Source organism: Panonychus citri, unplaced genomic scaffold (assembly GCF_014898815.1).
Source record: "Panonychus citri isolate SS breed McGregor unplaced genomic scaffold, ASM1489881v1 Contig00143, whole genome shotgun sequence".
NCBI classification, from domain to species: domain Eukaryota; kingdom Metazoa; phylum Arthropoda; class Arachnida; order Trombidiformes; family Tetranychidae; genus Panonychus; species Panonychus citri.
In genome coordinates this window covers 1,367,270-1,383,043 of record NW_026515548.1, presented here as the reverse complement: position 1 = coordinate 1,383,043, position 15,774 = coordinate 1,367,270, and the positions used below count along the sequence as shown (strand labels likewise).

Sequence of the window (15,774 nt, the reverse complement as noted above, 5' to 3'; positions counted from 1 at the left end):
CAGTAGTTTGTAGTTTAATGAACTCGAAAAGTTTTCAAACTGAGTAGAAAAATTTCTCTTTCTGTCTGATCACCAAATCTGTACCTTAATTGTGCCTTAATTCAATGATTCTCCATTCATTGATCTGATTCAAAGAATTTTGCTCCAGATAGAATCGTATATCGAACCATGGGAAAAGGAAACGGAAGTTGGTTAGTTTTTTCATTTCGAATATCTCGTTTTGAAAATCATCGATTTGAAACTTGATCAACAATGAGAATCATCGAAATTCTGATTTGGATCCAATCAGCAAGTTCTAAATTTGATTGTTGGATCAAAAGAGAAACTTTTTAATTGTTCAATCGATCAATAAAATTATCTCTAAATCAATTCGTTAATCGTTTGCAATTTAAAACAAGTATTAACAATACGATTGTGATTTTTTGATCTATTTCCATGTCTTGGTTGTAAACTTACCTTAAGTTTGATAACCTTAATTGTCCTAAAATTTACGTACACTAATTAAATTTGATCGACAAATTTTTCTCACTAATTGGTATTAATAAAAATATGAATCAAACTCTTGTGATTATATCTAGTGAAATAAATGAATCAAACTAATTAGTCTGCAAATCGTTTTCTAAATTGACCACAACTAAAATGATAACAATTTATTTCAATGATTGAGTTGATCAAATTGTTCCGATTTTGGTTAACATCAAGTTCAAGAGATGTCACTAAATGAACTGAATTAAAATGAACTAAAAGTTTTTTGATTAACTTGTTTTCATATGTTTAGTTGATTAAAGTTTATCAACAATACAACATTCAGATAACTGATTAATTGTAACACAATTACGATGCAATCACAGTTACATTAACAATTTATATCAATATCATTGTAGAAATAAAATTTAGTCAATCGTAATGATAACATTATTATCATATAGAATTAGATGAGAAAGTTAATTGTGACAATTAATAAGATTAAGTTCACCTATTGTGTTAATTTCGGTGTTCAAATTAGTAAATTAGAAATGCATTAATTTTATTGGAAAGAAATGATTTAATCTTGATTTCTTGCACCTTGATGATGATTTAATCTAATTATTGCAAGAAAAAGCGGAATTAAGAATGAGATTGATGCTCTTGTTGAATTGAAAGCTGATTGAACTTAGAAATGAGGATCAGGGTTACCGGACTTGGAATATCATCTTAATCACAAGATCATCCCTCTCTCTTACTCTCTTTCTCTCATCATCATCATCATCATCATCATCATCTGGTGAGTTTGCTGAGAGAAGGAGAGAGAAAAATATTATCATTTTAAGTCAAAATTCTGAATCCTTGATGACAAGTTCATCTTAATGTGAGTATTTCATTCACGTTCCAGAAGGACCGGTCTTAGTAATCAAGATTAATTCTGTTAGATCGTTCACATCGATCATCATCTTCATCATCATTTTATCTTCATCTGATTTCTTGTTCTTGTTTCAATTAGAATGATAATCGATTGAGAGCAAATAGTTTTGTTGTTGTAGAAAATGATTGAAGAGAAAACCTCTGAACTTCCTGTCAAATTTTCCTCAACTTCAATCAAAAAAAAGTTCTGAACACTGATCATAATTGTCAGTTCGAGATGAGTTTCTGATTTCACTGATTATTGAAAATACAATCAGCTGATTTCTAATCAAGATCAATGGACAAATTTACAAGAAATGAAAACTTTTCTCTTTCTCTCCTTGAAGAAAGTTCAGAATATTTCAGGTTCCATATAGATTGTTATCTAATAATATCAAAGGAATTAACCCTGTGTGACTAATCAAACTAATCAGCAATTAAAATCTCACAGGAGAACTGAGAATTGAAATTCTTGCCATTCAGAGGTACATTCAACCCAAGGTGATCATTAACCATCCTCATCTTTATCATCATTCAGTATCTTCCTTGCTCTTGTTTTACCTCATCCGCATCATCTTTTATAAATCAACCTGATGATGATGATGAGGATGAAGATGAGAGATGATGAGAGATGATGATGATCAACAGGAGCAATTTATTGATAAAAAGGCAGAGTCCACATGGAGTAAACCGGATAAGATGTGATTCGGTTTTTTGATTGCGTAAAAAAAATCAAATTAAATTAACAATTTAGACCCTACAAAGTGGTTAGAGTTGCCGATAAATAATTCCCGTAATTTAAGTGGTCACAATCAACTTCACAAATGATCACAATCATCAACATTTACGTGTTTACAATTTACTGTGATCGATCTTGGATTGAAATTGGTTGATCCCAATCCCTTTAATCAACAATATTAAACTGCTACTTTAAATTGTCCATCTAAATTAATCTAATCCTTTAATCCCATAAACAAATCCCAATTGTTTTCATTAGACAAAAACAAAACTTTTTCATCTCATTTTGTTTGTTTGTGTGTTAACCCAGGATTAACTGGATTAATCGTCTTAATCAACCAAATTACAGCTTTAAATCAACACTTAGCAACAAATTAAAATCTTATCATTAACTAATTAAACAACAACAAAACTTTTCATTGAATTATGGAACCCGGAAAAAAGTTACTAACCATAATATGGTTTAATTTAATTGTTTACCTTAACCTTAATTGTTTGGCAGAAAGTGATGTTAATAGGACATTAATGACAACTCAATCAACACCAATAACAGTAAATGATGATTTATCTACATCAACACCACCTTCAATCACCACAACCGCCTCTTCATCAACCTTTTCATCCTCATCACAATCAACATCTTCAACCTCCACATCAACACCAATCCCAACAACAATCAAATCAACAACAACACCACCATTACCATCAACACAATCATCTGAACCTCGAGGTATGATATTCAGATTTACCTTTGTTAATTTGTTGATCGTTGATCTTAATTTATGATTATTCATTTTCCTTTTCATTTGTGATCACAATTAACTCAAAAGCTCAACAAGCCTGTGGATATAATCAATATCGTAATGATAGTCCATTAACGGAACGTATCGTTGGTGGTAATAACTCAATTATCGGAGAATGGCCTTGGCAGGTAAGATTTATCATTATTCTAAGTTAATTGTTGAGAGAAATAATTAATTTAACTTTTTTTTCTCTCTAATTACAAAGGTATCACTTCGGCTGATCCATCCTCAAGTCGGTAAGATTGGCCATTGGTGCGGTGGGGTTTTAATTGATCGACAGTGGGTTATGACCGCAGCTCATTGTATGTTAAAGTAAGTGATTGTCAAAGAGACATTTTCACCATTGGAACAATCAACTAATTGTTATACTCTTTGTGTTTTCAGCCCCGTGTTTGCTTTACCTCAACCCATTTTCTGGGAAGTTCGTGTTGGTGAACATAATATGAAATTAACTGAAACTCATGAGAAAACTTATTCAGTAACTAAGCTTTTCCATTATCCATGGTACCGTGGATACGATAATGATATCGCCCTCATGAAATTAAGCGAACCCGTTGAAACAAATGAACATGTTTCGCCGATATGTTTACCTGAAGATCCACATTTTGACTTTTATAACGTTGAATGTGTTGCTACTGGTTGGGGAAAAGTTGATTACAGTTGAGTGATTAAAATTGATCAATCGATTGGGGAACAGATTATCTAATCCTGTTTATCCTTTTTTTTTCCTGGAAATTTAGATAAACGAGCCGCTGATGTATTACAGAAAGTGGAGATTAAGGTGTTCGACAATGAAGAATGTCAAAAAGCGTATTTTCCAAAATTCAAAATCTCAATTCGACATTGGCATCTATGCGCTGGAACCAAGGAAGGCGGAAAAGGAACTTGTCATGTAAGTCTTTCGAGCGTCCAATGATCTGTCAATCATGACTAATTAACTCTTATTAATTGTGTTCAGGGCGATTCTGGTGGACCACTTCAATGTAAAGTCGGCAATCAATGGCATCTCGCTGGAATCACTTCCTTTGGATCGGGTTGTGCTAAGCCAGGATTCCCCGATGTTTATACTCGAGTTACTCATTTCCTTGAATGGATCAATCAAATCAAGACACTTTACTAAAGAGACAATTAACTCTCAACTTAATTCTTTACCTCTTCTTAATCACGACTATTAATTTATTTCCAATTTTCTCTTTTATCTTTTTCTTGTGATTAAAAAACCTTTTTTTCTTCAATAAAAAAATCGACCTTAATTCTCAAAAACTAAATTAGTGAATTAATTAAATTTATCTCTATTAGAATCATGAACCAGTTTGATAATCAGCAAGTTAATCAATTGATTATTGAAAGAAAAATAATCAACTGATTTGAAGATGGCGGTGAGTTAATTGTTCCCCGATTAAGAAGCTGCGCTGATTTGATTTTTCTGCGAAAACTTTTCTCGTCTTAAATTTAAAATCTCTTTCAAATTCAAAAGAGTCTCCAATGTGATTTGATCCAATTAATCACCGTTAATCTTAATTGTTTACTGTTGATTTTTCTCCTCTTTTTAATCACCATGAGTTTTAATCCTTTTATTCCTTCTTTACATGGAAATCCCAATTTCAATCCAGTTAAAGTGGGGAAAAAAGTACCTGATGAATCGAAGGTAACAAAATTGGAAAACAAGGTGATAAGATCAACGTCCAAATCTCTTCTGATGTCCAACTCTCGTTATCCACGGAAAGGGTTACAATCAGCTCAGAATGATGGGAAAGTGTCAATTCAAAGTGTCGAGGAAGATAAAGGAAAAGAAAAAGAGAAAGATAAAGATAAAGATAAAGATGAAGGTGAAGATGAAAATGATGAAGTTTCGCTTAAAGATCTCGCTTTTGCCCGATTCAAACAGAATCATAAGTTAATCAATGAGATTTTTAGTGACACTGTAGTTCCTGATTTACGATCGGTTGTAACAACGGGAAAGATGACAACTTTAAAGAATCACGTGCAAGTTTTGATCAACCATCATAAAAGATTACAAGCCGAAATCCAGAGTATTGAAGATAAACATGAGGCAAAGAAGATGAAATTCTTGAATCTGTAGACAAAGAAAGTTAATTTTCTAACATTGATTATGTGTAAAAATTATTCCAAGACAAAATGTAAGATCAAGAAAATTTGAGCTTCATTAAAGGTGAAAAACTGTAATGATTACGAATTTATAAATTGGGTGAATTTGGTCAAATTCAATGGATTTACAGGTATGGAAACTATGGAAGATGAATGAATTGAATTTGAGAAATTTTTCTTTCTCTTTCCTCTTAAACGGGTAATGGAAGTGCGATGTCTTCTTGTGGTGGTTCCTCTCCTTTCGCGTCGACTTCGGCTTTGAATTGTTCTACTTTCTTTTCCAATTCGATTAGCATCTCCTTGGCTTTATCATTCTCGATTGGACAAGCAGTTAGTGTTTTTATCAATAAATCAAGACGATGGACGGGAAGGTGATTATATACATGGTGCATTAGTTTGATCAGATGATAGGGAACATTAAGTTGGTCAAGATTGGAAAGGAAAATCTCATCGAAAACAACGGTACAAAAATCTTCTAATGAAAATTCATCAGCCATTGGAATTAAAAATGAAACTAAACTGTGAAGGATACGATCATCTGATATACGATTATCGTGACAATTAGATAAACATCCTAATACTCTTACAACTGCGGTTCGATCTTTTTGTCGTAAAACTTGTAAAGTATAATAAATTGCTAATTCGGTTGCCAGTCTATCGTCAGTGATAAATTTCTGATAAAGATCAGGTGGAGGACCAGAATGTTCAATAATGGTTAAAGCTGATTCTCTATCATCGGGTGGTAATTTTGAGTTAACAGCTCGAACCTGATCATCAACAATTAACGACATTAGAACAGGTAAAAATCGAGTAACCAGATCAACATCTAATTTGGGTTCTCGGTAAACCTGAGAATTGAGTATATCCCATGAATGTAAACCTAAATTTAACATTCGCAAGATTAACGTTAAAACTGTATTTTCACGGGCAAGACTTTCATTGTTGATTAAATTGTTTGCGATTTTGATTGCTTTGTTTGCCAAAAAGTTAACAGCATATGGATCACACAGGGTCATTGATAAATCGCCGATAACTTGTTCTTGACCTCGTTTAACACCTTCAAGAAATCCTTGTAACTCTCGTGACCTTTTCTGGTCAACATTTTGCTCCCGAATACAAGCATCTAAACACCAAGCAAATTTATGACAAGGATCCATTGAGGTTATATCTTGAACATCGGCATCGTGTAAGGCCATCAATAGATCAACTCTTAATGTACAATAGTGACTATTTTTGGTTCGCAGAAAAAGTGTTCGTAAAAATTGTAAACATGTATCATAGAGTAAAACGTTTCGACCAATTATCTTGACCAAATTTTGAATTATTTCACTTTGTCGCCGTTGTTTGGGTGTTAAGGCGAAAAACGAACCCGATTGTAGGGAGAAAAGCATTGTATCCTTTTCTTTAATATATTTACTAAACAAAGGGGAAACTTCATCACCAAATAATCCTTGATGTTGCTGCCAAATTTGTCTCTTCACCGATATGTCACATTTTTCATATAAATCTTTTTCTGCGACAATTTGTTTCAAATATTTGTCATCGATACGTTCTAAAGAGAGTTTGGGAGAGAAAAGAAAAGAATACAAATCAATTAGATGATAATTATAGTCAATTCTTTCTTAAATATTTACCTAAATTTTTTAGCAAAGACATAACAATAGGTTGTAATGATTGAATTCTTATGACCGGGAAACTTTTCTCCAACAAATCTTTGATCTTTTTCTCTTTATCATTAGACTCTGATTTAGCCATTTTATCAATTTGCTTAAGTAATTTATCCTTTAATTCCTCTAAAACTGATTGGTGAAAATCGAATCGTCTAACTTCATGTAAATCCAACAAAGGTAAAATCGTTCGCAGTGAAGGTAATAGAATACCATTTTCCACTTGGAATTCTTGAATAGCTTGTAAAGGATCATTACAATTAGTTAATGCCTCACGGAGATATTCTCTTCCAGGAATACCAACTTCTTCAAGTCCATTCATCTACAAAAAGAACAATCAAAAAGAAAAGAAAAAAGCAAAACATTAGAAATGAGAAAAAAAAGTGTCAACATAAAGCAGAACATAATTGTTACCATAATCATAGACAAAAAAGAGAATAACAAGCAAACATAACATTACTTACCTTTTAAAGATTAATTGAACGATAATTAATTAATATAAAAAAAGAAAATAATCAAAGAGTATGAAAAAGAAAAGAAAAGAAATTTAATTTAATTGTTGACAATTTGAATTTTTGACAATCTATTTACTTTTAGAAAAACAAAAAAATTCAATTCAATGTTCTCGTTGCTAGGCAACCGTTTGAGCGGGAATTTTGAGGATGACAAATTAGAATAAGAAATTAGTAATTTTGAGAGATTTTACTTTTCAATTGGATGGAAACAATTAATTAATTGATTGAGTTTAAGAAAAATTCAATTGGAATAAAATTGAAAATCCATTTAATTAGAGAATTGATTGTTCTTCAAACTTGGCGGTTTCTTTTTCTTCCAAAAAGAAAGAGTTTCTTTCTTTTGGTGAGTCTGCGCAGATTCAACTTGGTTTTCATTGTTGGATTTTTGATTCTCTTGGATTTTATTTTCTTTTTTTTTCAATCAATTTAATTATTTAAATCAATTTTTCTTTTTTTGTTTCTTGTTTAAAAGTGACATTTTCTTTTACTCATTATGAGTAACAATCCATTTATTGTCTCGGCTCATGGTCATCCGAGTTTTAATCCGGTGAAAATTGGATCAAGAGGATCTTCTAGTTCGGAAAATAGGTTAGCCAAACCACCCAAACCTCCGGACAAACCTGTGGTTCCTTATGCAAGGTACGGTCGAAAAGGGTTTCAATCGCCTCAGAAACAGAATGATGGTAAAGTTTCAATACAAGGTATTGAAGAAGAGGAAGATGGCGATGAACTTTCGATTAAACATATTGCAAGTGCAAGATTCACTCGGAATCATAAGTTAATCAATGAGATTTTTAGTGACACTGTGGTACCTGATGTTAGATCTGTTGTAACAACTGCAAGGATGAAGGTTTTAAAAAATCAAGTTCAATCATTGACAACACATCAGAAAAAATTGGAAGCTGAATTACAACAGATTGAAGAGAAATTTGATTCAAAGAAGAGAAAATTTTTGGAAGCCAGTGAAACATTTCAAGAAGAAATGAAGAAACGTTGTTTAATTAAACCAGTTGATCCGGCATCTTTTCAGGCAATGGTTGATAAAGCTTTCCAACAAATAAAGAAAGAACAAGCTCAAAAGGAAGAAGCTCGTAAAAAGAAGGAGAGTGAGGAGAGACAAGCGGCACTTTTAGCCCAAGAAAAAGCGGCTACTATGGACATACGACCAGTCGACCCAAATCAACCCGCTCCTGGTCCTCGTTCATATCCACCACCTACTACCACTATTCATCCATCTGAGATGCCCAATAATGGGCAATCACCAATGAGTCAAACTCCTGTAACAAATACTGAGACAACCGTTGTTCCAGTTCCAGTGTCTGTCACCACAGCTCCTCCACCGGCTTCCTTACCACCGCCTCCACTTATAGCTCAACCACCAGTTTCTCATTCTCAAGTCCACGATCAATCTCAACTTGCCCAAGGTCAATATACACAAGCTGAGCTTAGACCTCAATTGCAACATCAGCATCAAATTCAAGCTGAACCGATTAATAAGATGCCTCCTCATCCATCATCTCACATGGACCCACACATGTCACACTTGAACCACCAAATACCATCATGGTCTCAACCAACGATTCCTGATGAACGCTCCGACTATCCACCTCAACCACCTCAATTGGTCCAGGCACCTCCACATCATCAACATTTGCCTCCAGTTGAACAACCATTACCACCATTCAATCAACAGTCAACATTACAATCTACTCTTTACTCTCAACACTTGAGTAATCCTGAGCATCCATCAGCTGTTTCTATCGCTGCTTCTGAAAGCTCTAATACCACTACTATTCAAATTGAAGCTGTTCCAGCTAATCAAGCCATGCAACAAACTAAACCGATTGATGATGATGATAAACATAAAATGGAAATAGAACCTGTAATTATGCCTGACCCTCCAAAGATCGATATGCTTAAATCAAAAGATGAGAAGATGGATATTGACGAATCAAAGGATCAAGATAACGAATCGTTTGAAGATAAAACTGAAATTGTCATCACCCCGGTTCCCGCTATTGAACCAAGGCCCGAAGAAAAGGATAAACACTTACAGCCTTCTCATTCTATGCATCAACCTCATCAGATGATTCCTCATCCTTCCATCCCAGAACCATCCGTTCAACCTCATCAAGAACCTCAACCAGTGGCCCAACAGGTTCATCCTGAAGCACAACCTGAGTTACAATCAACACCTCATCAGCATTTGCCGAATCCTGACCCACAACCACAACCACAAAATCAATTAGATCAAACTCACCAATTCCAAACAAACCACCCATCACAATTGCCACCACCACCACCACCGATTGCTCCACAGATACCACCTGAATTACCACCTCAGGTAACAACTGAACATGAGCCCCAGTTGCAATCTCAACCTTCCCAGCAAGAGTTTGTTCAAGAACAACAACAACAAGTTCAGCAGGCAGAACTTCAACAACCGCAACCACAACCACAACCTCAACCACAACCTCAACCACAACCTCAACCACAACCTCAACCTCAACCTCCACCTCCACCTCAACATCCACCACTTCAATCACCACCACAACCAGAACAAGATTCATCACTATCCCAACCTCAACCTGAACCACAGATCCAACTACAATCTGAACCGCATCCAGAACCAACTCCTACACCACAGGAACAACCTTCCCATCAATCGCCACCACCAGTTCCTCCTCAACAACCACAACCACAACCTCCAACATCAGCACCAACTTCAAGTGATGACAATGACCAAGCTCCAGCCCAGGAATCAGAGCCGACCCCATCTACTTGAAAATTCCCTCAAGTAAATCACAATTAGCACAATTAAATAATTTGACTTGATCCTTGTTCCAAATAGTTTTTCACCAACAATCAAATTAATTTGAAATAATGAATCACTTACGGTAACAATACAAGACAAGAAACAAAAAAAAGAAACAACCACAAATTAAATTTTTGATTTTTAAATGAGAATCAATTTTTTTTACTAAACCCAATTAACTGTAATCACATTAATTGAGAATCCCTTGTAATTTTAATGGATTGATTGGATTTTTTTCTTCATTAAAATTACATCGAAACAAAAGGAAAAACAAAGAATCAAAATGTCAACACAACCGAAGCAAAGAAATAGAAAAACATTGTTAGGTTGATTTTTTATTCTTCTCTCAACAATTAAGTTTAACTCTCGAATATTAATTGACAATCCAACTTAAATTTATGTCACAACCATTTTTAAAATTGTAATTACACTGAAACTTTTAATTACCACAAGGAAGAAGACGATTAACATGTAAATGGAAAAAAAGAAGCCATCGGAACCAGCGAACGGTACAAATGTACCCGAATATTGTGTCTGGTTGAAAATTGGTTCGATTACATTAACACAGTTCGATAAGATGGTCCTCGAAACCGAGAAAGAATGGATAACCGATTCTATAATTAACGCTTGTCAATATTTACTACAAAAAGAGTATCCGAACATCGGAGGATTTCAAGATGTCCTATTGACCCAAATTCAAGGATTCCAACCAGTGGAAGGAAAATTTGTCCAAATATTAAACGAAAATCAGAACCACTGGTTCACCGTATCAAATATTTACCGTTCTGAGCCTTCCCATGTTTCCATCTACGATTCAAAATGTAACGATCGTAAAGACTATACCGATGAGACCCTGAAGCCAGTGTTCGCCATGTTACCCAACGTTGGTGCGATTAAATTTTACCAAGAACAAGTTACCCAACAATGTGACAATTCTCAGTGTGGTTTATACGCGATCGCTTTCGCGAAGGCACTTTGTTCATCCCGTAATCCAGCTGATATCCTATTCTCAGACGATCCATCGGTACTGCGAAAACATCTAATTAACTGTCTACTTATCGGTCGAATCAGAAATTTCCCCCAAGGATCAAAATCACCAGTCGCTGAATTTATGAGACCAAAAAGTAACATAAAGGATTGATTGGAACAAAAAAAAAAGATTCTCCTAATTAAATCACTTCGAAAAGAGATTGAAAGACAAAAGTGTTTCTAATTGTTGATCCAATTTCCAATTCCCTATTAATCGCTATTCTAACAACACCCAATATTATAAATCGAAACCATTACAATTTAATTTCTTTCATTTCAATTTCTCTTCCAATTTAAATAAAAACAATTGATTGAAGTTACATTTTGTTTTATCATCATTGCCAACAGAATTGCGGAAAACAATCAGGTAACCATTTCCAACGGTTTACTAAATAACTGTAAGATTAGATTATTTATCTGTTGAGGTTAAGATAATTATCAAGATGAAAGTTAATTGCTAATCAAATGTTAAGAGTTTATGAGTTTCTAGTTGTTTGAAAATCTTTTGTCCATCCAACATGTTGACAGTTTTTGTTTACATTTCCATCTGACAACATAACCTTAACTCTGTGTCTATGTTTCTGTCTCTTTCTCTGTTGACAATTGACAGAATTAAAATAAATTAGTGTCCCTAACCAACCATTTAACTGTGCAACTAATCAGTTAATCAAAATTCGTATCAAATTGATGTTAATGAAGTAAATTGAATAAAAAACATTCCATTTTCATGTAAGTGATCAAATTTTTTTCTGTCTTTCTATTGACCAACTGATGGTTTGTTTACATTTCGATAATTGTTCATTTCTTTTTTATTACTGATTATTTTGGATATTTTCTAGATTCTAACCATGGATAATATTGTCAAATTAGAGGAATTGGGTGATGATTGTGTATCGAAGGACAATCACGGAGAAGCGGTGATTCATTATACACACGCGATTAAATTAAAGCCTCGAGAGTATCGACTGGTTGAGAAAAGGTGTACATCGTTTCTACAGGTTGGACAATTTTATTTCGCTTATCAAGATGCTAAAGATTTAATTCTAATGGCTCCGAATAATCCCTCAGGCTTCATTAAAAGAGCAACAATTGAATTTGAAACGGGAAACTATCGACTGGCCTTATCCAATTATCGGAAAGCTTATCATCTAACCCGAGATTCATCATTAAGTGAATTGATTCATAATTGTAAAGACAAAGCCATGAAACAAGAATCATCTGATCGTCATCTTCCTTGGGTCGGTGCTGCTTTAGGTCTGGTCATCGGAATGGCCTTAGTGGTGGCCGATTATATGATCTGGATGAATAAAGGTTTTCTCAAAAATCCAATGATTAAAGTTGCTTTAATCATTAGTAATTCTTACCTTTTTTACTCAACACTTAAATGGTATCGAGGTTACATTGGTTCGTGTCGTCGTAGTCTATTACAACCTCCGCCATTGTTATTTCCAGAGGATGGTGATGATGATTTATTCAAATCTAAAGATGATTAGATGAACAACAATTTAAATCGATGATCATCTAATAACTGCCAATCTCTTTGTGTCACCCCTTTGGACCAACAATAACAACAACAATCGGAAAAGATTTACAAAGACTTACACCTAAATCTAATTTACATCCATAATTTAGTGTCAACCTAAATCAATATTTTCAATTTGATTCAATTTATTTCATTAATTGATAAAATTATGTCAAAATGTAAAACAAATTGTGTAACCATTCAAGTGACAATTTCAAATAGTCAATCTTATTGTCTCCTCATCGTCAATCAATTAAACAATTGGATTAGCAATCTATCAACAAGGTAAACCTTATAACCCTTGATAACAATTAACCAGAACAATTAAGAAAAGGTTAATTGTGATCGAGAAATTGGTTAGGAATCGATTATGATTCGATAGAATCGGAGTTTACATGTGATGATATCGATTCCATTTTTTGTATGAATAGAAATGAACCAAAATATTGTCATATTGTTTTCGTTTGGTTTGTTTTCAATTGTTTAGTTTATTACTATTAGAATTTGTGTTTAAATTGTCAATAATGAAATTGGAAATTGATGGGCTTGAAGTTTTGTTCCCTTACGACTTCATCTACCCTGAACAATATGCTTACATGTGTGAGGTGAAAAAAGCAATTGACAGCAAAGGCCATGGACTATTGGAAATGCCCTCAGGCACCGGTAAAACTGCATCATTGTTGTCATTGATCATCGCCTACCAAAGAGCTCATCCTTACAACGTAAATAAGTTGATCTACTGTTCACGAACTGTTCCTGAGATTGAGAAGTGTGTTGAAGAATTGAAAAGATTGCGAAATTATTATAAACAGTATGGTAAAGGAAATGACTCTTTTGTTGGTCTTTGTTTAACCAGCCGAAAAAATTTATGTATCCATCCGGTGATCAGTAAGGAGAGAGATGGTAAAGTAATTGATGGTAAATGCTATGCAATTACTGCAAGCCACAAGAGGGAATTGGCTAAAACTGATAGCTCAATCGAAATCTGTAATTTCTTTGAAAAATTTGACGCTATTGGAAGAGAATCTCCTTTACCCGATGGTGTTTATTCAATTGATGATCTCAAAGAATTTGGAAAAGCCAAAGGATATTGCCCATATTTTACCGCTCGTTATGCTATGTCTTATGCCAATGTTATCGTTTACAGTTATTATTACCTTTTAGACCCAAAAATTGCCGATCTAGTCTCGAAAGAAATGTCCCGTAATTCAATTGTGGTCTTTGATGAAGCTCATAATATCGACAATGTTTGTATTGAATCTTTGTCGGTGACCATTACCAAGCGGACAATTGAACGAGGCCAAGCAAATGTCAATGCTCTTGCCTCAACTATCCAAGGAATTCGTGATGCTGATGAAGAGAGATTGAAAAATGAATATCAAAGATTGGTACAAGGATTAAGAGAGGCCAACATAGCCCGTGAGAATGATCAAATTTTGGCTAATCCAATTCTTCCCAGTGAAATATTGGAAGGAGCGATTCCAGGCAATATCAGAACAGCGGAACATTTTATTAATTTTCTCAAAAGACTATTGGAATATATTAAAACCCGATTAAGGACTCAACATGTTGTCCAGGAAAGTCCAGCGGGATTTTTACGTGACATCGCTGCCAAAGTTTGCATTGAAAGGAAACCCTTGAGATTTTGTGCCGAAAGACTAAGATCACTAATCAAGACCCTAGAGATAACCGAAATAACAGATTTTTCACCTTTAGTTACCATTTGTAATTTCGCAACTCTAATCAGTACTTACACCCAAGGTTTCAGTTTGATTATTGAACCTTTTGATGATCGTACGCCGACCATTTCCAATCCAATTCTTCACTTCAGCTGTATGGATGCATCTCTCGCTATTAAGCCCGTTTTCCAGCGTTTTCAAACGGTCATCATAACATCGGGAACACTATCACCTCTTGACATGTATCCAAAGATATTGAACTTCCGTCCAGTTACGATAACCTCCTAACGATGACTCTTGCACGTCCATGTATTTTCCCGATGATTGTGGCCAAAGGAAATGACCAAGTCTCAATGTCATCTAAATTTGAATCTCGTAATGACATCGCTGTTATCCGTAACTTTGGTATTCTTCTTGTTGAAATGTCGGGTATTGTTCCAGACGGCTTGGTAGCTTTCTTTCCCAGTTACGCTTATTTGGAGACGGTTGTTGCCTCTTGGTACGAACAAGGAATCATCGATTCACTATTACGGAAGAAATTGCTTTTCATCGAAACGACCGATGCAGCCGAAACCAGTCTAGCGCTTTACAATTACGTAAAAGCTTGTGAAAACGGCCGAGGAGCTGTCCTACTTTCCGTGGCTCGTGGTAAAGTTTCCGAGGGTGTTGATTTCGACCATCATCTTGGTAGAGCGGTCATTATGTTTGGCATTCCATATGTGTACACTCAATCGCGAATTTTAAAAGCTCGCCTCGAATATCTTAGAGACAATTATCAGATTCGTGAGAATGATTTTCTTACCTTTGATGCAATGAGACACGCAGCTCAATGTGTTGGACGAGCTCTTCGGGGTAAAACCGATTATGGTATTATGTGTTTCGCTGATAAGGTAACAATTAACGAGAAAATTAACTTATTACATTTGGTGAATGACATAAATTAATCTTTTCTTTTCTTGATTCTTTTCCTCATTATTAGAGATTTGCAAGGTTCGATAAAAGAGGAAAATTACCCAAATGGATTCAAGAACATCTTAAAGATTCTCTGTGTAATTTATCAATCGAAGAAGGAGTTCAACTGGCCAAGCGATTTTTACGTCAAATGGCTCAGCCGTTCACTCGAGAAGATCAACTTGGAATTTCACTATTAACATATGAACAACTTCAGGATGAAGAAATTAAGAAAAATATAATAGATAAAGTTGCATCTTAAAGTTACAAGTTAATCATTCAGTCTGATTATTTGTGATTCCATTCATCACCATCAATCATTAAGAATCAAAAATCAATTCAATTCGTGTCTTGGTTGATTGTTACCACCTCATTTATATTTGTATTCAACAGATTCTAATTTAATCATTCATGTTTTTTTTGTACACTTACAAGAGTTCAAATGTATTATATTTTCTGTAAAAAGATTCATTCTATTAACGTAACAAATTAGATTAACTTATTAATTATCCAATTATCTGACAATCTAATCTTGAATACAATTAGGTTGTTCATTGGTTTGTTTA

At 34.3% G+C, this 15,774-nt stretch overlaps 6 protein-coding genes across 6 annotated transcripts; 5 read left to right on the top strand and 1 right to left on the bottom strand.

Moving 5' to 3' along the window:
- Positions 1-2,063: 2,063 nt before the first annotated feature.
- Positions 2,064-4,189, top strand: LOC128396174 (serine protease 30-like). The gene is made up of 6 exons (XM_053356715.1): positions 2,064-2,848; positions 2,949-3,049; positions 3,127-3,233; positions 3,306-3,580; positions 3,662-3,813; positions 3,880-4,189. Exons 1-6 carry the CDS (start codon positions 2,545-2,547, stop codon positions 4,039-4,041), a joined length of 1,101 nt encoding a protein of 366 aa, XP_053212690.1. The 5' UTR covers positions 2,064-2,544; the 3' UTR covers positions 4,042-4,189.
- Positions 4,190-4,381: 192 nt separating this feature from the next.
- On the top strand, positions 4,382-5,108 carry LOC128396184 (SWI/SNF-related matrix-associated actin-dependent regulator of chromatin subfamily E member 1-like). The gene has a single exon (XM_053356725.1). It carries the CDS (start codon positions 4,480-4,482, stop codon positions 5,002-5,004), a length of 525 nt encoding a protein of 174 aa, XP_053212700.1. The 5' UTR covers positions 4,382-4,479; the 3' UTR covers positions 5,005-5,108.
- LOC128396161 (negative elongation factor B-like) lies at positions 5,069-7,304 on the bottom strand. The gene is made up of 3 exons (XM_053356699.1): positions 7,162-7,304; positions 6,665-7,019; positions 5,069-6,582 (listed from the first exon to the last, which is right to left on the bottom strand). Exons 2-3 carry the CDS (start codon positions 7,017-7,019, stop codon positions 5,222-5,224), a joined length of 1,716 nt encoding a protein of 571 aa, XP_053212674.1. The 5' UTR covers positions 7,162-7,304; the 3' UTR covers positions 5,069-5,221.
- A 275-nt stretch (positions 7,305-7,579) lies between these two features.
- LOC128396154 (uncharacterized) lies at positions 7,580-11,376 on the top strand. Its single transcript, XM_053356692.1, has one exon. The coding sequence runs from the start codon at positions 7,706-7,708 to the stop codon at positions 9,995-9,997; it is 2,292 nt and encodes a 763-aa protein (XP_053212667.1). The 5' UTR covers positions 7,580-7,705; the 3' UTR covers positions 9,998-11,376.
- A 146-nt stretch (positions 11,377-11,522) lies between these two features.
- LOC128396183 (uncharacterized) lies at positions 11,523-12,868 on the top strand. The gene is made up of 2 exons (XM_053356724.1): positions 11,523-11,785; positions 11,896-12,868. Exon 2 carries the CDS (start codon positions 11,905-11,907, stop codon positions 12,547-12,549), a length of 645 nt encoding a protein of 214 aa, XP_053212699.1. The 5' UTR covers positions 11,523-11,785; positions 11,896-11,904; the 3' UTR covers positions 12,550-12,868.
- Positions 12,869-12,960: 92 nt separating this feature from the next.
- LOC128396156 (general transcription and DNA repair factor IIH helicase subunit XPD-like) lies at positions 12,961-15,722 on the top strand. Its single transcript, XM_053356693.1, is given in 3 exon segments — positions 12,961-14,540; positions 14,543-15,147; positions 15,237-15,722. Coding segments are annotated over 3 exon segments (2,277 nt in total). The 5' UTR covers positions 12,961-13,102; the 3' UTR covers positions 15,471-15,722.
- Positions 15,723-15,774: the final 52 nt, after the last annotated feature.